We start from the raw sequence: 25,872 nt of genomic DNA on the forward strand, positions 1-25,872 counted from the left end.
TTATTTTAAACTGGTAAGAGTTTCAAATTTTGGGGAGAACAGTTGATGATTTTCGGCTGCTCTCCCCTGTGACGCTAGTCCTTTGAGAAAATGAGGATTGTCTTACAGATTCTACAGAATTCTGGCCTTCAGTGTCCGGTAAAATAGTTGATGATTTTCTGTTGCTCTCCTCCATGATGCTAGTCCTTCGAGAAGATGAGGCTTGCCATAGAAGTTCTACAGAATTCTGGCTTTCAGTGTCAGGTAAAACAGTTGGTGATTTTCTGTTGCTCTCACTGGTGATGCTAGCCCTTCGAGAAGACAAGGATTGCCTAGGAGATTCTATAGAATTCTGGCCCTCAGTGTCCAGTAAAACAGCAGATAATTTTCTCTGGCTATCAGTGACAGTGTTTCTAGAAGATGACATTTGTCTTAAGGATACAACAGAATCCTGACCTTGAGAATCCTCTCCACTTTGTGGTATATCATCAGGGAATTTTAGAGGTACTATTTCAGTTATCTCTGGCAGAGAAGTGATATTTTGTTCAGTGGGTTTTTCAGTTAATTTTACTTTGCCCATGATCAATTTTGGTTTAGAATGCGCAGTTTTTTTGTCACCACTCTTTGTACGAAGCTTTTGGGGTTTAGGGGGTCTTTTTGCATGTACTTGCTGATATACCTCTGCCCAGTCAATTTGTGATGATAACCTTATGCCACTGCCCTTTAATTTCTTAAAACCAAACATTATCTCAAGGAGTACCTTTGTTACAGGGACTGATATAAACCCAAGTTTCTCTGACAGTGACTTTTCATAGTTATATTTGTACAATACATGTCTGGCTGCATTTTCAACAAGGAAGTCGACAATCTCCTCTTGTCTTCTGTAAAGTTTGCCTTTCAAGCGTCCATCTGATTGATCTTTTTGAAAAATCTGTCTGTGAAACAGATGTCTTGGAAGAAAATGAGCAGTAGACTATCCGTATTTTCAGTGAGCAAAACAGAAAAAAAGGTTATTAATTAAAACGTCTATTTAATACCAACATTTTAAATGTAAAATTTAGTAAGTTAACAGTGTTTTAAACATATAGGGCCCAACTCTGCAACCGCTCACTAGTATAGTTCCATTGAGTTCCATGGAATTAGTCTTGATTTATACCAGTTTGAGAGCAGAATCAAGCCCTTTGGGCCAAATTCTGCTCTCTGTTAGGTGTAAATTGAAATCAGGGAGTTAGGCTGGATTTACATTAGCCTAACTGCAAATAGCATGTGGCCTATCAACTGTGCATGTTTTGTAGCAGATCCAATGTGAAGGAAATCATCCAAATTTTGGTTTTGATTTATTTGATTTCCTTTTCATTATTTGAAAGTGGGAGTGCAATATCTGCTAAACATTTGGGCCAGATTTTTAAAGGTATTTAGGCCCTTAAAGATGCTGATGGGTCCTAGTGGGATTTTCACAAGTGCCTAGGCACCTATTTCCCATTGATTTCAATGTGGGTTAGGCACCTTTAAAAATCTGGCTTGTTGTGATCTCCACGAATGTGATATTCTACATATTTTCTTAGAACACTTTTCTTTATATATTTGTATCAGAAAATGACTAAGAATTTGTTTTCAGACATTGTTATTTCGTCTAGTAATGCTGCAGATGTGAAGTAGTTTTGCTACAATGCACCAATCACTTGGATTTGAGCTGAAACCATTATTTCTACCATTTAGTCAAAGTGTTCATATGTTTGGACACATTTTTATTTGTTAGGGTTTTTAGTTATTAGTTTGTTTTGTGAGGGATTTCCTTTCTCCTCCCAATCTCTTTTGACATTACAAATCCTTTTATATTTACTAATTCTTCTAAGAATGTGGCACAAAAGCCTTTTGCAGTAGGGACAGATAAACAAATATGACCTAATTTAAAAAAATCATGAACTCCAAGTTCAGCTCAAACTAAAATATGAATGGGTTTGCATTGTATGTAGGAAAGAGTATGAGGAAGAGGAGGTGGAATGAAGTAAAATCAGCTGTAAATGACCATTAACGTTACTAAACTTAACTATAGAAAGGTTTGGACATTCTGACTTAAGGGTGGTGTATGAATGTTGATTCTAATTAATGGCCAAATCTTGGTCCAGTTGAAATCTAATGCAATGGTGCCCAAATTTTATTGGTATGTGTACACTTTTTTAAAAACCCTAATGTTTGAAGTACTACATGTACATTTTTTTTGTTTATTTATTTTAGCCTTAATAGACTTAAGTATTTATGGATTCATACTAAAATAAGTTTTGAATTTGAATGGTGGAGATCTGCCTGGGACAAATCAGAAGAGAAGAGAGTTTGCCTGAGGTATTCTGGGTGGAAGGGTTAGAGGCCATGAGATTTATTGCTGGTTGAGAATTTTCTGACAACCATTTTTCATAAGAAAATGCCAGTTTGTCAAAATTGAAACTTTTCATGAGAACATACCAGTTTCAATAAAACTTTTTCTGGGAAAGATTTTGCAAATCCAGGATGGAATTTCTGGTCAAAACCAGACTGAGAGAGAGACCAACCCCAAAATAACCCGATAGTCAGGACACTTCCTTGAAATGTAGGAGACCAAAGTTAAGTCCCTGCTCCAGTGCATATTTGATTTATACTACATGGAACAATTCCACCTGAAAGTATTGAGAAAGACCCACCAACTGAATAGCCGGTGGCCTGGGGACTCACCTTGGGTGTGGAAGACACAGGTACAAATCCTTGGTCGGGCTGATTCAGACCAGGACTTGAACCTGGGTCGCCCACCACACAGGTGAATGCCAGTTCACAGGCTATTGGCTAAACTGAGATGAGGCAGGGGTTTGTCATTTTGTTGTTTTGGGACAGTTTTATGTGAGTGTTTGCGTGAGAGACAGAGGATGAGAGAGAAGGTTTGAAAGATCTCAGTTTTGTCCTGATGTGGAATAGGAACATTTTTGAAATAACGAAAAATTTCATGAGATGTGAAAAACATTTCTTGCCCAGCTCTAATGAGGTTAGACTTATGTTAGTGGTTCCAGCTGGAGTGCAGGTGAGCTCTGGTGCCATGTGTGTATGTACTGTCCCTGGCCTCTCTGGATTGCCTTTCACATTCATTTCTTCCCTTTGAGGTAGGCCCCCACAGCCCTCCTCTGTGAGGCTGTGGTGTGATTCAGGCAGGCTGCCCTAGCTTGCCAAGCTCCCTTGTGGTTCTAGGTCACATGATCCCAGGGAACCTCTCTCCTGATTTGATGCTTCCTGTAATTTTCCTCTCCAAGTGGCCTACCCTCTCTCTCCTCCTGGGAGTCACCTAACATCTAGGTTTTATCATGTTAAGGAGGTAGGTACCTGATTAACACGTGATCCTACTGCCCAGCTAATCTGCTACTCCCTTGAAAACCTGTTTCTTTAAAGGGGTCATATGATGGAACAGAGATTGTCTGGCATCAGGCTTAGTCCCCACCACTCCTTAGAGGGGACAGACCACCCTGTTACAGTGTACCACTTCCAACACGCTCACACACCACAGTTTGGGAATCCCTGATATAGGGTAAACCTCCAGTTGGGAGTAGGATTTAGCCTTAAATGCAAACTTAGGCTAATATCCTGCAAGTTACTCAACCGACTCCACTGAAGTCATTGGGGCACTACAAAAACTCAGCAGTCTGCCCACATGCAGATCCTTGCAAAAGCAGGGCCTTTGTTTAAAAATTTCATACGGAAAAACTAGCCATTTAATATTAAACCCAATATGACACTAAAAGTCGCCACCATCACCACCAAAAGCCAGCTCCTCCCTTCATTTACACTGGAGCTGCCCCCCACCCTTCCCCTTTACCTGGACCAGGTTCTGCTCTCATTTACCAAAGTCCCTGCTCCAGAGTGGGGATTAGAAACTGAGTCTCCCACATCCCAAGTAAGTGCTCTAGGCACTGGGATATGAAGTTTAAGGGGGAAAGGTGCCACCAACACACCATTTCCTCAATTTTGTAAATGGTTCCAAAGTCCCCTTGTGAATTCTGCCCTTAGTTTCCAAATTTCCCTTGCTTTTATTAAAAAAAAAAGTTTAAAATGTCCAAAATCTAAATGAAATGTTTAACTTTGGGTTGAACAAAGAGTTTCATTCAATTCAAAATTAAAATGTTTCTGACTTTTTGATTCGCTGTATATTCCAACAAATTTTGGTTAGGGTTGACACAAAATAGTTTTTGTTCAATTTTTCAGAACTGCCAGCAAACCAAAAAATCAGTTGTTCACACAGTTCTAGTCCTGAGAGGTTGCAGTATAGGACCTGCTTAGTGACCACAGTGAACTCTCCTAAATTGAACACAGTTCTATAATGATTGAATCTGAGTTTTAAGTCCACACTGTTCAAGTGGGTATGAAATTAGGCAAAATGAGTTAATTCATCCCTGATTCTTAAATAGACCTTATACACCATGAAGTAGGGAGAAATAGCACCAAGCACAATAAAATAATAATAATACTCAAGCATTTCACAGACATATGATCATAAATAATTTTGCTTGAGCTAAAAAAGAAAAGGTACCTGGGAAAATGGAAGTTCCTCTTCTACCATTGCAGGTTTCTTTGGCTTAGGTTTAGGAAGTGGGGGTGGCACATATTTTGGTTTGGGTGGAGGTTTCTCAACTGGCGGCCTAGGTTTGGATTTAGGAAGTGGGGGCGGCACATATTTTGGTTTGGGAAGAGGTGCCTCAGCTGCTGCCCTAGGCTTCGATTTAGGGAGTGGGGGTGGTACATATTTTGGTTTGGGTGGAGGTTTCTCAAGTGGTGATTTTGGCTTGGATTTATGACGTGAGCGTTGCCCATGTTTTGATTTTTGTGAAGATTCTTTTAATATCTTTCCTTCTTCTGTTTCTTCCTCCTCCATCTTTCCCTCCTCTGCATTTTCTAAAGCTGTTTGAGTCGACTCATCTATATTTCCAGAACTTTTTTCATAAAGGCTTGTTACATTCAAATCATCACCAGGTGGTTGGGATTTGCCAGTAATGCCAGAATCATCGGCCATGTTAAATAAAGGGGATCCATCTTTCTTTGTTGCATTCAATAATTCTAGAATGGCTTGATTTATAATATCTTGAAGGGAAGAGAATAATTTATTTTCTTCTGAAACATCAAGGGTTTGAAATGGTTGCTGACCGGGATAATAGAGAGGAATATCAGATGGAGTGGGTCGTTTCAGGACATTTGTGATTTCTTTTTCTATGTGTTTAATATCAAAAGACGACTCTCTCTCAAGCTGAAACTTATCTTTCTTCTTGATCTTAGAGAAAAAATCTGATGTAGCTTGTTCATGGAGGCCAACAGAAGACTCTGCCAGTTGTGCCCAAATGTGAAAGTGTTCTTGACGGAAATAATATTCAGCTGATTTTTCTGTAACACTCTGTAACAGAACAAAAAGAATGTGAAGATCTGAAAAGAGTAATAATGTAATGGATGAAAGCAAAAGGAAGCATTAGGATATTGTAGCAAAGGAAGGAAATGAGGTAAGATTTAAATAGACAAATCCCATTTTAGATTTGGGCCTTTGAATCTGAACCCCTTTGTATCTGAACCTGTCCTTTTCAAATATTGCAAAAGGAAGCATTAGGATATTGTAGCAAAGGAAGGAAATGAGGTAAGATTTAAATAGACAAATCCCATTTTAGATTTGGGCCTTTGAATCTGAACCCCTTTGTATCTGAACCTGTCCTTTTCAAATATTGGTTCTGGGATGGATCCAAAACCAGAGAGGCCTATTTTCTGGTTTGGATGCAACACAACTCTTCTGAGAACATTCCCGTGAAATGGCTGCATTTAGGGTGGAATTAAACACATAGTCAAAGTGTGTACTGTGCAGTCCAAGCCAGGACTAGGGAGCCTTCCATGGTGACATGAGACAGTACACACTGTGCTTAGTGAGGCTGGGAGCTGGAGAGCCAAAGAAACCTACAGTCATGTCTATCTCCAGTGGGTAAGATTGCCCCAACCTTTTCTATTATAAGACCTTGTTTTCAGTGGTTTACAATTTTGCCAAACTTTAACCACTCAGGCTGAAATTTTCCATGCTAGGTGTCTGTCTCAGGCTGAATTGTTTTTAGAAAGTTTCAACAAAAAAGGTTCATTTCTCAGAACCAGATTAGGAAAAACGTGCTGTTTTGCCCATATTAAACAATTCATACAGCTGTTTCACTGACAAGATCTAGCACCTTCATGCTTTGGAGAAGGAACTTGAAGTTTGTCCAGCAAGGGATGAGTCACCTTGGTGTCAGGGACATGCCTTTTGCTATCCCCATTAAAATGCATCCAAATTTGGCCAAGTTATGAGCCTCTGAAAATCCCAGTTTGTGTAAGTGAAGCAGAGACTTGTTAAGAGTCTGGCAGCTAAATTCTCCAAACAGTCCTTTTGCAGTGGGCATGCTCCAACACAGGAATGCAGGAGCTGAAAAGGACTCTCCCATCAATCGCTCCTTGTGGGAGCCAGGGGCTGCTGTAATGCTGGGCATATGAACTGATAGCAGGGAGACTCTCTCTTCTCATGTGGTCACAGTGGTCCCCCTTCTGTCACCCAGACAGCAAGGAGAAGGAGGAGGAAATAGCCTAATTGGAATACAGAGGGGTGAGGAGCCAGGCCTGGTGATGAGGAAGACTGGATTGACGAGCTATGGAGAAGTGGACTGGAACTGAGACATGGTGCTTTGGCACGGAGGGGGAAGACTAGCATGAAGAGTCAAGGATGGGTGGGGGAGACTGGGACAAGAACAGGCTGCAAGGTCAAAAGTGGTCAGTTTTTGGTGGGATGGGCAGATCGGTCTGTAACGACTGGAATACATTTCCCTCAAAACCTGGAACAGAACCCAGAATTCATCCACCCCGAATAACCCCGCTCTCTGAGCAATAACTATAAGATATTTCTAGCACAATTCTGTACCTTAATTTGTTAGCTCTCTAGTCTGCAATGATTTTTTATGGTTCCTTGGCTGATGGCATAAACCAGGTTTCACTGTATCTTCAATACACAGCTTTGGTGCGGAGGAGTCATGGCTCTTTTAATAGCTAGATTCTTTTATATTGTGTTTCATTTCAGAGGTGGCTATGCCATTCTGAATTCACCATATTATGCCTAGATAATGCAATGTCCTTCAAACAGGGGGAACACATATGCCCTGAATTCCTTTATTGTAGATTAATACAAAGCCCAAAGGAGAAAGTTCAGGATGAAATTTCAGCTGGAATTTGGACTTGGCTTGCTTTTATGGCAGGTATTCACAACTGCATGTATACACGAAAATGTGTGCGCATTTGAACCCAGATTTTGAATGTGCACTTACTGCAGTTGCATATATGTTCATGGCCCTGGTGCATGCAGAAGGCTAATTAGATACACAAAGGATTATAAATGCATATGGATTAGGTATGTGGTACATTATGGGCCAAATCCAGTGCTGTGCTACTGAGTAACCTAGCTGAGGGATGGACAAACAGGACATAAGGAACTTCTTACCTCCCACTTCTACACAGCAGCTAGCACACCATAGAGCACTAGGGTGGGGCAGTTGTCTGCACAGCAAGCACAGCACAGACCTCATAGAACATGGTCTGCTGACTAATGGCATGGCCAAATCCCCAGCTGGCGAGCATGCATGTTCTTTGGCATGTGTTACCCAGGCAGGGCCCCCACATGGGGGAGAGGAAAAGGATACACTTTACTGGGGCCCAGAGGCCCTTGGGGGCCCAGCCCAGGCTGCAACCCCCATGGGTATGTGTGTGGGGGGCCCCTGTTACAAGTTTATACTGGGCCCGAAAAAATTATGCTTGGGCCCTGTACCCAGGTGAGTATGAAAAGGAGTAACAGTATGTGCTCGACAGCTGCCTGTCCTGAGCCATTTCGCCACGCTTTTGCAGAATGGCTCTTGTGCTGGGGAAACAGCAGGCCCTGATCCTTATCTCTTTCCCTGCCAGTGTGGCACTCACTGGTAAGGGCAGGATTTTGCTGCTTGTGTAAGTCTTTGATGCTATAAAAGTTATGTCAAATAAAAACGGGCAGTACTTTCTTTCCTACTTTGATCTTAGGGAAAAGAGTCCTAGTGCCCAGAGAATTAGAAGAGAAGAGCAGAAATACCTTTGTGTGGAATATCCTAGCCACTTCCTCCATCCTCCTCGTCTCTTCCTTTGGGGCTCGGGCTACAAACTTATCCAGCATGCATTGATTCTGGAGTTTGGTTTTACTGCCCAGCTTATCCCTGACCTTGCTTTTCAGACATTCTTTGCAGTCTTCCTCTGAGCTGGATGTGGAGGGATAATGACTGGAGCTGAAACAATCACACTGCTTTCGACGGGAGAAGGTCCAAGACTCACTTTCTGGACTAGAACTGACATCCTCTTTGAAATCAAGTAAACCTTCCTCATCCTCCATTATTACTTCACTTATTTTCCGGATTGCCTCTTCCATGATTTCCTGGAGGCTGTCTAATGCATCCATGTCGACCAAGAAGTCCACAAAGTTGGAGAACTCCTGTGCAGCCCCGTGGGAATTAGAGAAGGGATCATCCTGTTTCCCTTTTTTCTCCCCTTGATTGTCACTCTCAAATGCGCTAAAAGCTGAAACATCTGTAAAGTAAGACGATATAGTTGGATTCTGGCATCTGCAGAGAGAAGGCGGTTTCAGCAGGGCTTTCCAGTCATATGTATTTCTCACTTGGGTGACAGTTGGCTTGTCTGAGGAATTGTCTCTCTGTAACCAAGCAAAGCAAGGAGTGTCATTAATGAGGAGCCTAGAAAGATCTGAAGCCCCATTGCTTGAGACAGTGAAAAAGTAGATTGGTTTTTGCAGTCTTAACTGTAGAGTCACTATTGTAACTCCATAGTAAAGCCTGAGAAATTACACTGCATGGTATAATCCTGCGTGTGCAGTAGGAAGGACTAGATTATTTAGTAAATCTTTGATTAATAATAGAATAATCATTTAAGAATACTTTAAACTTTCCTGGTGCTTTCCATCCACGATCTCTAGATTTCACAAGAATTAGTGAATGTAACCTCACAATACCCCTTAAGAGAAAGGAATATTTCAAATGAGGAAACTGAGGCACAGAGTGGTTAAATGACTTACCTCAGCTCACACAGTGAGTCAGTGGCGAGCTGGGAACAGAGAACCCAGATCTCCTGTCTCTGAGCTTGACACTTTCCTTTGCTAGCTCTAACTTTTGTGATTCTAATATTCACTTTCAAGGAAAGAAGTTTAAACGTTATTTCTGGTGAACCGCTTTGAATGTGATCCTTAAACTGGTTGCAGAAATAGAAGGGCCAAGTGTCCAGCCTGATACATTCACGGGGTTTGTTGAAAGTTTATATAAGTCCAGAAGAGGAAGCCATATAACTCAGCTGAGGAAGCGTTAATATAGACATTCCAAGGAGCTGTAATAACCAGCCTGTTCTTTGAAAGCTACTTGTTGTCTCTCTCCTCCCACATTGAGGCCCCACCCCAAACATATGAGTTACCTACAGCAAGGAGGACAGAATATCATGGGCAAAATATAGCAGGCCAGATTTTCCTCCCTTTACACCTTTTTCACACCACAGCAACTTCACTTCTTTCTCATAGGATTAGAAATAAAAGGTTATTGGGATGACTCCTGGTAGGAAAATGTTGCAGGCCTTAGGGGAGTTTCACAGCCCAGAGTCACTGCTCTCTGTGGTGGTGTTAGTTTAAATAATGAAATCCTTATCCCAGTGCGCCCCACAACCCCCACTGAGTAAACAGATGGCAGGATGTGTCCCTAGAAATGCAAGCCAAGAGGATGTTTTCTCTTCCTGTGGTTCTTACCTGGGCTCCTTGAAGATCTTCATCATCTGCCAAATAGCCTGAGTAGCAGCGGCCCACCATGGTGCTGAAAGGACAGCGACTACCCGCCTCCTCCTGCCTGCAGCTCCTTCTTCCTCCTCCTGCTCCTGCTGCAGCTGCACAGGACTCTGGAAAGAGTTTCCCACACAGAAGGGCTCTCCAGAGATAAGAGATACACAGCACTGGTGAAATCCTGACCCTGTTGAAGTCAGCAGCAGTTTTGCCATTGTCTACAGTCGGGCCAGGATTTCACACCAGCTGTCAAATAACCCAACCATCTCCCTCCACACACTCATCCCATGTGGGGAAAGTCTAGAAGAAAATATAAGCAGATTTCTAGATCAGATGAATCTGTCACAAGGGCAGTAAAACCGTGTCAGAGTAAATTGGAGCCATTCTGGATTTACCCCAGTGTAACTGACAGCAGAATTTAGCCCCTTGTAGCAAATTTAAAACATCAAAATGTTATCAAATATCTTAGGACATTTCTTACCACATGATTTACTCCTTCCAGCTGTGTTTAATACTTACAGCTACTTTCGTAAAAGCTGAACTATCTGGGCAATTAGAGAGTGTGGAATCCAGGACTTTGGTTTCTTATGGTATCTTTCAGTGCCATAAGATTTGAATATGGAAACTGCCTAATTCTAAAGTCAGCAGAGTTTCAGTGGACAAGACCTTGCAGTCATGAGGGAGAAACGTGACTTGAAAGGTTCAGATAAAAGCCAGCGAGCTAAGCACATCACAACCCCACCCTCTCTTCCAAGCAGTCTTCCTCACTGATTGTTATGTAGGAGATTCTATTTGTTTGTACAAAAGATTCCATATATTTGCATAGAGGATTCCATTAATTTACATAGCATGACCTGGCTGGTGAAAAAGCAATTCCAAGCTCTCATTGCATTGATCCTAACAATCATCTCTCTTTAATAGTCTCCAGAAATAATAACAAATATTCTGCATAAAATAAAAGGCTTCATAGTCGTGCATTAAAGGTTTGTAAATATATCCAAAGACAAATGTATATAGGGTTTGATCCTGCTCCAGTTGAAATCAGTGGAGCCCCACCATGTGAATCTAGGAAGTGAGGCTGAGGAAAATGGATGGCTGAAGGAAAATGCAGCCTTTCACCTCCCAGACACCGTTTCAAATTAGGTTTGATCTGTTAGGGACCAAAAGTCATGACCAGATAATGACCCACATGAGAACTTGAAGACATATTCGTTATGGAGGCCTATGTGAAAAGACTTTCTGGTTGCAATCCAGTTCTTTGTAGACAACTATCTTTATCATAAAAACACTGTGACAACTGGCCTCCTTTTGAGCAGTTCCACCAAAGAGCAAGGATTGGGTGGGCCTGGGAAACGCATTGGTGGCCTCTAGTTACCATGCCATCATTCATCCATGAGCTGTTCCAGGTTGTGACTTCCTTCTGATGTGACAATTCTGGTGAAAGGAAGAGAGAGAGAAACAACGAGGAGGGAGAAAAGAAATGGAGAAGGAAAGGAACAGGGCAGAACTGCCTCTGATGTCACAATCCTATCACAAGATAGGATATTCCCAGCATGGAAGGAGAGGGAGAAGGTGAAGAAAAGGCGGAGAAAGGAGTAGGATAGGTAAAGGCTGAAAAGAAAAGAAGATCAAGATGGGAGATGCTGGGAGGATCAGAAGAGGGGACAGAAGGAAGAAGTCTTGGCTGTGACCTCCCTCTTATGTAAGTACCCCTCAGCCAAAACAAGTGAAACAGTGAGAAATGGAGGAACAGGCAGGGGAAAGAGGAAAGCTGTTTAAGGTGCAACTTGCCTCTGGAGTTGCATTATCACTACTCATCAGTGATCTGCGGAAAGGCTTAAGCACAGCACTGAATTAGGGCCTCAATGCAAGAGCAGCAGAGGAAGGAAAGATGAGGAAAGGCAAAGAAGAAAGGCGTGTGTATGGGCTACCTCTACTGTCAAAATTCCACTAACCCACCCAATGTGGATGAGCTACCAGCTGGCTTATATACCACAGTTGCTTCAAAGCTCATTACTTTTATGTGTGGTGAGCACAAAATCATCAGCTTGGTACTGTAAAAACACTCTAACCTGCTTTCATTAAAGTTAATAGTGGCTTTGCCATTTACTCCAATGGTAGAGGGACTAGATCCAGAACCCTTTGCTTTCTATGCCCTTTAAGAGGCATCTGAATGTATAATAGCACCCATTTAAAAACAACCATCATATACAGCATGGGACACACAGGACTTTCAGCATGTGAAGCTCAGACTGATATATACTAGTGCAGCAAAAGCTGTATCAATATAGGCAAAACTCAGGCCCAGTCACCATATCATGCAGACTGGTGTTGTTGGGCTGCCATACTTCTTTTTTCTATCTGATGTGATTAATTTATTAATTTGTTTCAAAAAGCACTCCCTAGGAATAGGGAAACATGCTCTCCTTTCTCACTTAAAAACTGGAATTCACCTTTCCTGTCAAATTGTATGAAACATGGTCACAACAGACCAGGCTCTCAGTTCCTGGAGAAATGATGTTTCTTTGATAATTCTACTCCTAATTTTATTTAGATTCCATCACAGCGCTAGATAATGACAGATGATTTGGCACTGCCAAATGGTCTCTGCATCCAGAGCTACTGGAATTAAAAATAAGAGAAATGAAGAGGTTTAAAATTCTTATAGAAGCCATTAAACTATCATGCAATATTTTGTAAACTGTGAGACTGGATAAGAAAAGAAAATTATATTTGCTATCATTTTAAAAACAGGTCTCACATCATTTCATTAAAATATCTTTCGTATTTTATGAGACATACTAATTTCAAACAAATTTTATCCTAGGGAAAAGTAAACCATGTCCCACTTAGCAACCACCATGATCTCAAGTGAACAATTAACTCACAGCAGCTGAGGAAACAGAAAAACAAAATATATTTTAATGTCAACATGTACAGACAAATAGATTTCCCACCTTGCTGGCAGCATTAATAGTTTGCAAATGACCTTCCAAAATGCAGGAAACCCTTAACAATGCTATTATGTAATCAGGAGTTTAACTGAACTTTGGGGAAAGTGAGGTAGCCTCTGAGCCAGGAAAACATTTAAGCTCATAAGCAACTTTAGATATGCAAGTAATCCTACTGAGTTCAGTGACTTCAGCTTAATTCCATGAGCTCAATAGGACTTGCTTAAAGTTACACACCTGGTTAAGAACCTGATCTAAAGACCTTTCAAGTCAATGGGAGTCTTTCTGTTGACTTCAATAGTCTTTGGCTCACACCCTAAAGACCAGATCCTGAAAGGTATTGAGGTGCCTAACTACCATTGAACTCATCCTCTTATTCCACAGGTCTGCTGCTTCTGTGTATTTGGTGTTAAATCAGCTGACTTTAGTGACTAGAATAAGATGTGACTGCTCTTTGTTCCTGTTATCCCTGCAGAGCCAACCCAGCTCTAGAACTGTGAGCTGAATTCTCTTCTGACTCATGCAGCTCCAACAGAAGTGTTAGCTAACATTCCAGTTGTAGGGTCTTTATTAAAGATGACACACTGGGGACTTCTGGGAGCTAGCAGGGAAAAATGGCTGCCTAGATCTGGAGCTCCTGCTTGGCCCCATTAAAAACCACCAACATCTGCTATAGTAAAACCACAAAAGCCAAAACCAGTTTTTGTTTCTGGGTGGTTCATCCTGCTCTTTAACATCATAGTAGCAAGCAGATCAATTTTTGAACCCTTCATACTCCCTGGACTTCCCACAAATTGCAAAGAATCAGAGGCTCTCTGACAGCTCTGTGCCAATAGGCCTGGATCAAATCTACAAAATGCCAAAGCAGCTATCCAAAGAACAGATCCTGCTAAGGAAAATATGAGAGGATCTCTCTGAAATTAAAGCCATAACTGCAGCACACCAAGTCAGTTGGCAGGGGCTATCCTCCAAAACTGAAGAGGCAGACACTAGAAACTCTACCTTAGAAAATTATATGGACTGTTAAGATCACTACAGACCAACAACGTCTGATCTGAAAGCTACAAGTTAAAATCAATGACCTAGAAGGCCAGTCCAGAAAAAATAATTTGAGGGTTGTTGGGTTCTTTGAGGATGTGGAAAAGAGGAGGCCAGTGGAATTTTTGTGTAAGATCCTCTTGAGATCCTTTCTTAACACCTGGATACAGAAGCAGACTTAGAAAAAGCCCACTGCTCCTTAGCTCCTAAACACTCAGTCAATAACAAGTCCAGGTAGGGTTACCAACCCTCCAGGATTGTCCTGAGTCCCCAGGAATTCTTGTTCCAGAGGGCTATGGACCAGATCTTGAGTGGCTTGCCAGGAGACCAGTGCTATCTTGACGACATCCTGGTCACTGGAAAGAATGAGGAGGATCATCTTAAGAACTTGGAGGCTGCCCTACAAAGACTGAAAGAGTATGGCCTGCAAGTCTGCAAAGACAAATGTGAATTCTTCCAGCTCTCTGTTGAATATTTGGGACATATCATAAATGCTACTGGCCTTCGTAAGGCTCCTGCAAAAGTCAAGGCTATTTTGGAAGCTCCACCTCCTCAAAACGTAAGCCAACTTCACTCTTTTTTAGTTATTGAACTATTATGGAAAGTTTATTCCATAGTTAGCAACACTACTAAAACCACTACATGAACTCCTTGGCCAGAACAAGGTCTGGAAGTGGACTGAACCTGTGATACTGCATTTAACAAGGCTAAACGCGCATTGTTAAATTCAGAGGTTCTGACTCATTTTGATCCGTCCTTACCTCTACAGTTGGCCTGTGATGCCTCCCCTTATGGAGTGGGAGTGGTTGTGTCACACATTACGCCTTTGGAAGAGACGAGATCCATTGCTTTTGCCTCACGCACCTTAAGCAAAGCAGAAACTAACTATGCCCAAATCGAACGTGAAGCACTGGGAATTGTTTTCAGAATTTGGAAATTTCACCAGTACCTGTTTGGATGGAAGTTCACACTTCTCACGGCTGCCTTTACCAGTAAAACATCAAGATATTGGCCAGAAAGAAATCTACTTTGAACAGGTAGAGAACACACCCATCACTGCTACTCAAGTAAAGAAGGCAACTCGTATTGACCCAATACTGTCCCAAGTTATGGACCTAGTGATGCATGGAACAGCTTTACGGGACTCTCAGGTCTCATCTGACCTTCTTTCCTACATGTCCAAGAGGATGGAGTTATCAATCCATTCTGGTTGCTTGTTGTGGGTGATGCACGTCATTATTCCACCACTACTGAGATCACAGATGTTAGAACAGCTACATTCAGGTCACTGTGGAATAGTGTGCGTGAAAGAAATTGCACAAAGCTACTTTTGGTGGCCCGGCCTAGACAGTGCCATTGAAGAGAAGGCAAGAGCTGGTACTTCATGTCAGTGCCTCAGTTGGTGCCCCTACACCCATGGGACGGGCCTGAAAACCCATGACAGTGTATGCATGTTGATTTTGCTGGCCCATTTGAAGGAAGCATGCCCACTCTAAATGGCCAGAAGTCTCTGTAATGCCATCCACTACTGCTGAAAGTACTATCCAGAAACTGCATGAAATCTTTAGTCATTTCAGTCTGCCAGAACAACTTGTGAGTGACAATGGACCACACTTCATCTCTCAGGAGTTTGAAAATTTTATGAAAGCAAACGGGATACATCACATCACTTCAGCACTGTATCATCCATCCACCAATGGATTAGCTGAAAGGTTTGTGCAGACCATGAAACAAGCTTTAAGATCTGCCAGGGGACATTCGTCCATTCAAAAGCATCTGGACACCTTCTTACTATCCTACAGAAACACACCTCATGCTACGACCAAAGCACCCCGGACTTTCTAATGATGGGACGACAGCTGCGCACTTGCTTTGATCTGCTGAAACTTGCCAAAACATGACAAGTTGTGCAACGTCAACTGCAAAACCAAGTCATCAGACGTGCACACAGAGCAAACGACTGAGTCTTTAGTCCTGGACAGCCTGTCCTAGCTCGGAACTATGCTTCTGGAGCTAAATGGGTCCCTGCTACAGTCAGTGCCCAAATAGGACCTGTTTCCTACACTGTCCAGACTGCAGATGATCTCACCTGGTGGCAGCATGTAGATCAGTGATTGCCAGGTCATACATGACCCAAGGACACATCTCGCGTTGAACTGCCTGACCTCAGCATTACAGGTGAGATATTGAGTCAAGAGTCACCTGTTCCTGACTCTCCTTCTCTTTCAACCTCTGCAGCAGCTACAGCCCCCTCCCCTGCTCGAGCAGCTACAACATCCTCACCTGTTCGAGCTATAGGTCCTGAGCCCATTGTTAGACCTGCACCAATAACACCTTCCGGTGCAAGAACACCAGAAGTCCACCGTAATCCACCTAGAGAGAAAAGACCTCCTCAACGGCTGGATTGTTAGCTAGGGTAAACCCACCTTATGGGATAGAATAATCCCCCGGGTTTAGCAGGGCAATGAGGAAGTCTACCCTCATTCCCTAGTTTAGTGATTGTTCCATTAAATGGGCGTTTTCATTAAGAGGGAGGAATATGTTGTGTATTTTGTGTCTTGCCTTATTGCCTAGGTTGCCATAGCAACAGAGCTCAGCTTGTTGCCATTGCAATGGAGTTAGACTATTAGGGGATAGCTCAGCCAGTCCTGGCTGGTTGTAGTGTAGTTCAATAGAGACTTTTCAGGGGGTTGCATCTCTCTGTGTTCCCTGCTGATTTCTCTCTGAATACAGGTACTTTCCAAGGATTTAACATAACAGTGGCATGCAGGGAGCCCTCCTAGTACCCAGGGCTGTGCCCAGGGTTTGGACAAAGTGTTTATTGTTGAATGTAAAACTGTTATGGGTGAGGATGAAACAGGTGGCGGTGTTAATGGACCATGCTACCTTGCATGGGCCCTACACAGTCTGTCCCACCTGGCATTTTGCTGACGGATGGCACTGAAGAAGCTCCCAGCGGAAGTTGGGCCAATAAAAGCTGGTCTCACCTCCCCTATCTGGTCTCTAATATCCTGGGAGGGACGCTCAGCTTCAACAGCCCTGCATACAGCCACGCCATAGCTGACACCCGCGTGCCCCGGCCCTGCCAAGTTCTTCCAGTCAGCGCCGGGCGCATCGCTCCCCAGGGAGCCGTTAGCGCCCGCTGATCTGCCAGCGCCCCCCGCTCCAGCCGGCCCTGGAAACCCGCGCTGCTGCCGCCCCCTTTCACCACTGCGGGGCGCATCCGCCCCAGACACAGCCCGGCTGCCGCGGAGCCCGAGCCGCGGCCCTTCGCGGCGCATCACTGCAGAGGCGCCTGGCTCGAGACTGGCGTGTCATGGACGCCGCAGCAGCGGCTGCCAGCGGCGGGGCGGGCGCTTCATGATGGGTGAGTGCAGGGACCTTGCTCGGCTCCGCCCGGGGGCACGTGCACGTGCCGGGGACTCTGCCTGCCTGACTCAGCCGCAGCGGCCGGGCCGCGCTCGCGCGCGCGCTTCCTTCCCGCCCTTCGGCCGGGCGCGGGACAAGGCGGCGACGGTCCCTTCCCTTGCGGCCATGGCCGCGCGCGGGCAGCTCCCCGGCCCGCCAGCAGGCGGCGTGCGAGGGCAGGAGGGCGGCTGCAGGCAGCCCGGGCCAGGCCCGGGAGCCCAGGTCGTCCACCCCGCCGCCCCGGCCCCTCAGCCCGCCCCGCAGGTGCCCGACCCCGCGCGGCTGGGCCGGCCGCGGTGCCTGCAGCAGCAGACCGGGCCCTAGCTCGCCGGCGGTAAGTGCCTGGGCCGGGGGCAGCGCTCCGCAGCCCCGGCGGGGGGGGAGGTCCCCTTGGCGCAGGGAGGGCGACTGCGGGCCCGGAGGAGCCGAGCCGAGCCGTGCGCGCAGGGACCGTGGGACGGGGCTGCGGGCGCTGCAGGCGGGGTGCGGAGCGGGGGTGAGGAGCTCTCGGAGCACGGCTCGGTGCGCCGCGGGGTTGTGCTGCTGTCTGATCTGATGTAGCAGCGGGGCCCTGTGAACGAGCAGGTTGATTGCACTGAAAAACCACTTACAAAACGGGACACCTCGCCTAGCTCTATCGCCTCCATCGGCCCTGCCGGTCGTGGGCAGCCCTTATGAATGTGAGCTTCTGAACACACCAGCTGCCGCTCGCCACCTCCTCCCCACCCCCGTCAGCAGCGCGCACTGCGCGGACTGGCTGGTTCGCTCCCTGCTCCGCTGCTCGGTTCAGGGCTCCACACTTCCTGCTTGTTCCCAGCACAGCGCTGCAGCCCCCTTCCTGCTGCTGGAGCCCCAGCTCCGGAACAGAGGCACAGAGATGATGAGCTGCTGCTAAACGGAGACTAGAGAAGAAAGGAAGAACAAAAGAGGGGGTGAAAAAAAGGGTGGGGGAAGAGGGTCTGATTGACTCCTAAGATATGCTCTGCTCTCACAGCTTCCTGTATGTCAAATGCTGAACAAACACCATCTGTTCAATCATCAGTTAAACAAGACTCAGCTCTGTGACAGAAAAGCACAAATACCACTATGAAGGAACCTCCCTTGCTTACTCTTCATCAGAGGAGGCATGCAAATTGGAAGGAGAGAGGCAGTGTGAGGAAATTAAGACTGTAACCCCTTCCCCTTGTCCAGTTTTGTTTTGGGTTTCTGTTTTTGTTTTTTATTACTTTTTGAAACCCTGATGTAGGAGAGGATTCAAGTTGCTTCTTTGGAATAACTGCAGAATTCAACCAGTGTACACAGAGCCTGGAACCAGCATGTACCATTCTTTGGACTGGACTTTCATTGAGATTTTTTTTATTGGAAGAAGTCAGTCATTTAACATAAACTAACAGTTTAATTTCTTCTATGATTGTCTGAGATCTACATTCCTGATGTTTTGCCTCTTCAGATACTGTAAACTAGCTGCTCAATACAATGGAGTCCAGAAATAAAAGGATTTTGACCCAGATAATTTAAATCTCCATGTAAACCAGTGACCTTTTAAACTGGAAAAACTACTCTTAATCCAGTTGGGTAATACAGCATTAGGACACTCCTTCCTTCCCTGAATAAAAAAGTGAACAAGGCTGATCTTGGCACAGAGGGAGGGGCAGAGTACTGGGTGTGTGTGTGTGTCACAATTACAGTAAAGGTGAAACTAGCGTGCAAGTATATGAGTCATTATTGTAAACAACTGAGTCATGGCAGGAAGCAGGCTTACTTTTTGATTCATTCTGTACGTGAGTCTGCCTTTTCCTGTAGCCCTTTAATGTGCTACTATGTTCATTGCTTTGGTCTTGTCTCCTTTGATTTCCTGTCAGGGCTGACCCCTAAAGATGCTTCAGCCCAGAGTGAAGTTGATTGTAACTGGAGATGACTTTGGCTACTGCCCAAGGAGAAACCAAGGAATTGTGGAGTGTTTCCTGGCTGGAGCAGTTTCCAATGTTTCCCTTTTGGTCAATGGCAGCACTGCACCAGAAGCAGCACAGCTGGCAAGAAGGTGAGCTACTTACTTCAGCGAATCCATACCACTTCTCATAGTCAAATGGAAAAACTCAGCTTTCCCAGGCTTGTTCAGGAAAAATAGATCTAATGCACCTTTAGTGCATAGAGAGATAAGGTGGGTGAGGTCATATTTATTGGGCCAACTTCTGTTGATGGAGAGAAGTTTTCAAGCTTCCATAGAGCTCTTCTTCATGTCCTGGGAAAGGTATTCAGAGTGTCACAACTAAACACAAGGTGTAACATTGTTTCTCATAAGGAGGTAACATGTTGCAAGAGTCCATTGAAGGTCAAGTGAGCAGTTAACTTCACTGTTGTCATAGGACAAAGGAGGGTTGGTTAGTGGGTTACAGATTGTCATAATGAGCTATAAATCCAGTCTATGGTTTTAGTGTCTTTAAGAGACACTGTTACACTTGGCTCTGTATCACATCACATGGTATGTACAGGGTTCCTTGGCTAACCCAGCAAATCCTTTAATATGAAGTATTATTTGTAACTCATTTAGAAGGTAAATCCCAGCTTATACCTCAGCTCCAGACTGGGCTAGCACTTCAAAAGAGAAGTACTTTCTGAAAAATAGAGCAACTCAGTGAGCTGAACCTAGAAAGCACTGAGTAAATTAAAAAGCACTTTTTTAAAAAGAGGGTTCTGCTGGGATTCTGAAACCTTGTCTCCCATTTCCAAACGCCAGTTGCTCACAAGGGACAGCTTTATACTAGCAGTTTCATGCTATTTCTCTAGGCGCATCCAGAACCATCTTTGGAAGAGGTTTGGGTATGCTTGGAGGGTGGCGTGTGTCTGGCATGGGGGGGTATAACTGTAGTTGTATTTTAAAGACAAGAATGTCTTCAGTGTATTTGACAATCAGGGAAGGGCCCAGTTGGCAGCCCTAGAGACTTTGGTCTTCCAGCTACTGATCTGACATAGCATAGGTGGCACCAGCGCAGCTTTCCTATCTCTCAACCCTGAGCCAGGGACCTTCTCTAATGCCAATATGGGAGTTCAGCCTCCAAGTCTCTTCAGTCCATGCTGCTTTTGCCTAGGCGGGACGAATTATTAGTGGCAAGTTTGTCTGTTGTTAGAAATGACACGCAACAGTTGACAAGAGAGCAGATCAGGCAGAAGGAAGTGTTAGGGGAAATGTAATCTAGAAAAAAATCAAGTGTAAAACAGTGAGGTTTGGCTAACATTTTACCAAGATACAGACATACCATGAAAAGCTTTAAACCCTGGAGCTCTGGTGATAGTCTGGTATTATAGCCCTTTAGAGCCCTACTTACTGGCAGGTTTTTAAATATAGACTTTACCTGGCCTAGTTTCTGGTTACATACCCATCTGTATTCAAAAAGTAGGTCATGTGACTGCAGCTTAAAAAGGCATAATTGAATCCAGGTCATAGCATGTATACGGTCATCTGAATGCGTGTTCTAGAGCAGGGTTGGAGGGACATTTGACAGTACAAACTACAGCCCTCCTTTTCCCTCCCTTTTTTATTAGAACAGACAGGGATTGTTTTGGATTCTAAATGTGTGAAATTGATTTAAATCATTTCTGGGAAAACAAGCTGGGTGGCCTTGGAAACCTTTTAATACTGAATAGCTGTAGCCCAGGTCCTGCAAACACTTATGCAGGTGAGTAACTTTAAGCATCTTTCGTAGTCCCATCTAATTCAATAATATTCATGTGCATAAATGTTAGTAGTATCAGGGCCTTAGTGTTTATAATGTTCCAAAGTGTTAACTCCCACAGGAGAGCCAAATTCAGGTAGTGTTCATGCTTGTTGCCACAATAAATGTAGCTTCTGATTATGTAAATTACCCCTTTTATTTCTCTCCTCTGAATGAGATGCTAGCTGCTCGGAGATAAAGGCTCAAGCCAGATTTCTGTCAGAAACCTGATTTTTAACAACCCTGACTCTGTGAATGTCTTAAAGTCCTTAGTGAATCCTGCACCAAAATATTGTCATCTCACAGCAGGTGTGTGGAGTAGGAAAAGGGGGACAGGGACAGAATCCGCATTGTTTGTGTAACTTTATCTGTATAATTCCAGACTCTTGTGTTTAGAGATTTTGAAGTTTAAGCTTTACTGTCAATTTTGAGGCTTTTCAATGCTCTGTGGCTTTTGGGAGAAAACAACATCATTCTTTCATGGGTTTGCCATCCCAGCCCATAAAGTAACTGGCAAATATTTGCAATCTTAATTCCATTGTGAAGTTTTCAGCCTGATAATCGACAACAATCTCGGTGAAGCCTATACATTTTGAACTTAGCTTTGGGTTTAGAGAAGGGGCCTTAAAGTAACTGGCCTCAAATTTATCAGATGATGGCAAAGCTTAGCTAATTGAGCACAAATAAATGAGGGCTCTTCTGAAAAGAGTGATATCTGAGTGAAGGAATGATGTCTCTTATTAAGCATCCCATCCTGCACTGAAATAGTAGGAGTAAAATCCCTTTTGATGGGAATTTGTTTCTTTTTGTGTAACACTACGGGTTTGTCTAAACGAATACTTAGTTTCTCACTAGCTGGGGTGTGAATCTACTCTGCTGAAGACTAAGTGTCAATGTGGACCCTGCTGCCATGCAATCAAAGGTCCCTATTGCACTTTGATCTATTCCCGTGTGAAAGCGCGATAGAGCAAAGTGCACTAGGGAACCGTTAGTGCACGTCAGCAGGGTCCACATGAAATTTAGCCCGCAGCATGCTATTCGCAATGGACATGGATGGCTCCTGTATTCCCCCAAACATCTGCAGTCTTTGGAGGCCAAACAGCCAGCACATAATGATTCCTGTGCACAAGGCAGGGCTGCCCTGGCTAATACTAACTTGAAGTGCCTTTGCAGTCAGAAATTGGGCAGTTTTGAGAAAGACAACTTGGCAAATATCAGGTTTCCCACCCCTCACAGCACTGCTTTGCAGATCCCACCTTCACTTTCACTGATCCTAGTCATAGATTCCAAGGCCACAAGGGACTCTTGTGATCATCTAGTCTGACCTCCTGTATGACACAGGCCATAGAACTTCCCAAAAATAATTCCTGGATCAGATCTTTTAGAAAAACATCCAACCTTGATTTAAAAATGGTCAGTGATGGAGAATCCACCACAACTCTTGGTAAGTTGTTCCAATGGTAATTATCGTCACTGTTAAAAATGTACACCTTATTTCCGATCTGAATTTGTGTAGCTTCAACTTCCAGCCATCAGATCATGTTATATCTATATGTTAGACTGAAAAACACATTATTAAATATTTATTCCCCATCTAGGTACTTACAAAGTGTAATCACGTCACCCCTTAACTCCTCTTTGTTAAGCTAAATAGATTGAACTCCTTGGGTCTGTCACTATAAGGCATGTTTTCTAATCCTTTAAATCATTCTCACGGCTCTTCTCTATAATTTTTCAACATTGTCCTTGAACTGTGGACATCAGAACTGGAAACAGTATTCCAGCAACAGTCGCCCAGTGCCAAATACAGAGGTAAAGTAACCTTTCTACTCCTACACAAGATTCTCCTGTTTATGCATCCTATGATATACTAGTAGAATGGAAAGAGTGTTATCAAATGATATGACATCATCCATTTTTTCCCCGAACACAGAGCAAAAATATTTAACTTTTCTGTCTTTTAAGCATTATTATTGATAATTCTATCATTTCCATCTAGTAATGGACCAATATCATTGTCAGGATTCTTTTTGTTCCTACTATACTTAAATTCCTTCTTACTGTCCTTAGCTCTGTTGGCCATAATCTCTCGTGTCCCTTTGCTTTCCTTATCAATTTTCTAAAATTCCTAGCTTCTGATTTATATTCATTACTGTCAACTTACCCTTTCTTCCATTTGTTGCATATTATTTTTTTTGTACTGTTGCCCTCACATCTCCTCTAAGCTGGGTTGTTTTTTTAAACCAATACAGCCATCTTCCTCAATTGTGGGTTTTGGGGCATCTAGTAAAGTGTTCTTAAACAATTCCCAATTTTCATTCACATTTTTCTGATTAAAGTCTTACTCTCAGCTGGTTGCATGGGAGGAGGTTTGCATAGAGAAAGTCCCTTTGCAGAGGTGGGGTTTTGTACCATTGTTAGGGTTGTATTCTGGTTTTGTCTCACAACACATAGCTTGCCAGTTTTCAGTATTGTTTGGCTTACTATTTACTGCTGTTCTTTGTTCCATAGTTCACCAGACACTAGTCCATAGCCATGTTTGCAGGTTTTAAGAAACTGAATAAATATGTCCTCAAAGAAATAAGATGCTGGTCTACTAGTCTGAAAAGAAATATACAACCTGAATGCCCCTAGGAGTCAACACATTCAAAGTTTGAAACATCTTTTTTCCTGTTAGGCCCCTCATCATGTCCTGCTCTGAATATTGGCTCCCAGTCTGGTGTGGCAATTCCTATCATGCCCCAACTGGGGACATCTCCAGAGTCACAGGAGGATATTGGGTGTTTTGGCAAAGTTATATAAAAAAGCACAATGAAGCCTGGCTTCAGACAGCCACCCAGTGGGCCAACAAAACTTGGTTGCCTGATGTAGACAGGACTTTCACTGAAGGTCAAATTAATTCACACTGGAAAGCTTAGGGATATTTTAGAGATATCACTGAAACTAAGGCTTGCCTATTGGACGTGGCCCTTAGTGCAGGTTTCACTGTATTAATCACCAATGGGACACAAAAATATCTAAGAAACTGAAGCGTACTTAAGGGGAATCCCTGCCCTCTCCACTGGTTGGTCCGGCTGTGTGCTGCAGCAGGCTTGTGGGCCAACTGTGTTCATCAGAGCAGGAACTGGTGATCAGAACAAGGCCTGGATGTTGCAGAACTTGTCAAAGAAAAACAACTTAAATGTCTTGTCTCTCTTTGCCTGTTAAGCGGCTGTTCAGCACAGAAGGCCAAAGTTGTGAGACTTGTAAAAAGATTTATCAATCACCTTTAATTGTAACTCCACTGATATCAGTGGCATTACAGAGGTGTGGAGACTCAGGCCTGCTATTCTTAAGTTATTTTATTGCATTACATAGATCAATTCCAACATCTTATCCTTACTGGAAATATACAAGTCTTTTAAACATTTTCCAAAGTATTTTCTACATTGTTTAGTTAGACAGCTCAATTGTGATTGAACATCAATGTCCCTTGTCTGTTATGTGCTGCTGAAACCAAAATATTAGATGAAAAATTAAACACTGTGAAATGGAAATTGCTGGTCTTTCATAATCTCATTTGTTTTTGTAGCTCAGATGCAGAATGTTAATTGCACAAACTCTAAAGCCCCTACTACATCTGGGGACACACAGAAGAAAAATTCTAACCAAACACATTGAATTACCCTCTGTGTTTTCATTTCCTTCCTCATCAGTGCTAATTGCAAAACATGTAAACAGTGATATCATGCTGATCTTCCTGCATGACATTGACCTAATTTGGAAAGATTTCTGCTGCTCCTGACACACACTCATCTGACTGTTAACCACACCACCTCAGTGAGCTGTGATGACTCAAGCTTTAAATGAAGGGGGTAGCACGGAATAAGGTCTTGTCTGCCTGCAAGGTAGTGTACTCAGTCTTCATAGCACCCTCTTGTATCAGGGTGCAATGTCTCCAGGGCCTCCTAGAAGCTATCCACTTCTCTTCAGTTCTTTTGTGGCTCAGGCCTCTGGATGAGTCACACAGTTCAGTCCCCTTCTGGGGTAGCAAACATCCAACTGCAAGTCCAAGCTAAATGTCCAAATAATAATTCTTCCACCCTCTCAGACTCCACTGCAGTGTTTTTGTGGACTCTTCCTCAGGAGCTTAACCTGCTCCTGCACAGTTCTCCCTTTGTTGCTTCTTGTCTTAGCAGGTTTTCTCTCATTGCCTTCCTAGCAGATTCCCCTAGACATCTCCCTGCTCCTTGTCATCCCTAGCTCATCTTCCCCCACAGGAGCCTAACCTATTCCCTGGGGGCCCTTCTACCTGACTTTGTTCCTGTTGATGCCCTAGCTCAGAGCTCCCACCCCCACAAGTGCCTGACCCTGCTCTGTAATCTTTCTCCTTCAGACTGACCTCCTAGCACTATGTAAGTAGTAGTTCATGATTTCCTGCAGCTGGGGTCACTAATGATCATTAAATTGCCATGTCACTATCAGCTGGGGCTAGTTAGTGTGTGATAGAAAAGGCTGAGGTTGGCTTGTCTTAAAGGCAAACCACTGACATTACCCTAGGAGGGTTTGCTGGTATAGCTGTATTGGTATAGCTATTCCAGCAAAACCTCCTACTGTAGGTGCAGCTTTTACCAGCAAAAGTGTGCTTTTGCTGCTATAGTTAATTTCAATCAGACTACTTCAGCAAAATAGTGCTTTTACTGGTATATCTTATACAAGTTCCCCAAATGGCAAAAGAGACTATTTTGCTGGTATGAATTGAGTCTACATGAGGGCTTTTGCCGATATAGAAGGGTTATAAAAAAAAACTACACCCCAACAAACATTACTATACTAGCAAAACTTTCTAATGTAGATCAGGCCTAAGAAGCCTTGTCTCTGTAGAAGAAGCATTGTCATAAAAAATAATAGGAAGAGAAACAAGGACAAGATGCATGACAATTAGATGTGT

At 43.6% G+C, this 25,872-nt stretch overlaps 2 protein-coding genes across 3 annotated transcripts in view; one reads left to right on the forward strand and one right to left on the reverse strand.

The window, feature by feature from the left end:
- Positions 1-17,847, reverse strand: CCDC116 (coiled-coil domain containing 116). The gene is made up of 5 exons (XM_067539895.1): positions 17,841-17,847; positions 9,803-9,977; positions 8,099-8,710; positions 4,526-5,380; positions 1-952 (listed from the first exon to the last, which is right to left on the reverse strand). Exons 2-5 carry the CDS (start codon positions 9,860-9,862, stop codon positions 23-25), a joined length of 2,457 nt encoding a protein of 818 aa, XP_067395996.1. The 5' UTR covers positions 9,863-9,977; positions 17,841-17,847; the 3' UTR covers positions 1-22.
- YDJC (YdjC chitooligosaccharide deacetylase homolog) overlaps positions 16,847-25,872 on the forward strand; it is a 21,785-nt gene continuing 12,759 nt past the window's right edge. The window contains exons 1-2 of one of the 2 annotated variants that reach the window (XM_067539897.1): positions 16,847-17,188; positions 19,092-19,270. In XM_067539897.1, the coding sequence (XP_067395998.1) occupies positions 19,107-19,270 (164 nt within the window). In that variant the 5' untranslated portion in view covers positions 16,847-17,188; positions 19,092-19,106. Of the gene's footprint in view, positions 17,189-17,307; positions 17,564-19,091; positions 19,271-25,872 lie in introns of those variants that run through there. The other variant, XM_067539896.1, reaches the window with a different exon arrangement.

Source organism: Emydura macquarii, unplaced genomic scaffold (assembly GCF_026122565.2).
Source record: "Emydura macquarii macquarii isolate MOO-44397 ecotype Brisbane River unplaced genomic scaffold, CSIRO-AGI_Emac_v2 contig_554, whole genome shotgun sequence".
Taxonomy (NCBI): Eukaryota; Metazoa; Chordata; order Testudines; family Chelidae; genus Emydura; species Emydura macquarii.

What these genes read in the sequence shown, in the direction of transcription:
- CCDC116 (XM_067539895.1), bottom strand. Translation starts at nt 9,862, where the DNA reads ATGGTGGGCCGCTGCTACTCAGGCTATTTGGCAGATGATGAAGATCTT. An exon ending in AAGATCTTCAAGGAGCCCAG is followed by an intron (nt 8,711 to 9,802) that starts GTAAGAACCACA and finishes GCTTGGTTACAG; the next exon opens with AGAGACAATTCCTCAGACAA. An exon ending in CTAGGATATTCCACACAAAG is followed by an intron (nt 5,381 to 8,098) that starts GTATTTCTGCTC and finishes GTTCTGTTACAG; the next exon opens with AGTGTTACAGAAAAATCAGC.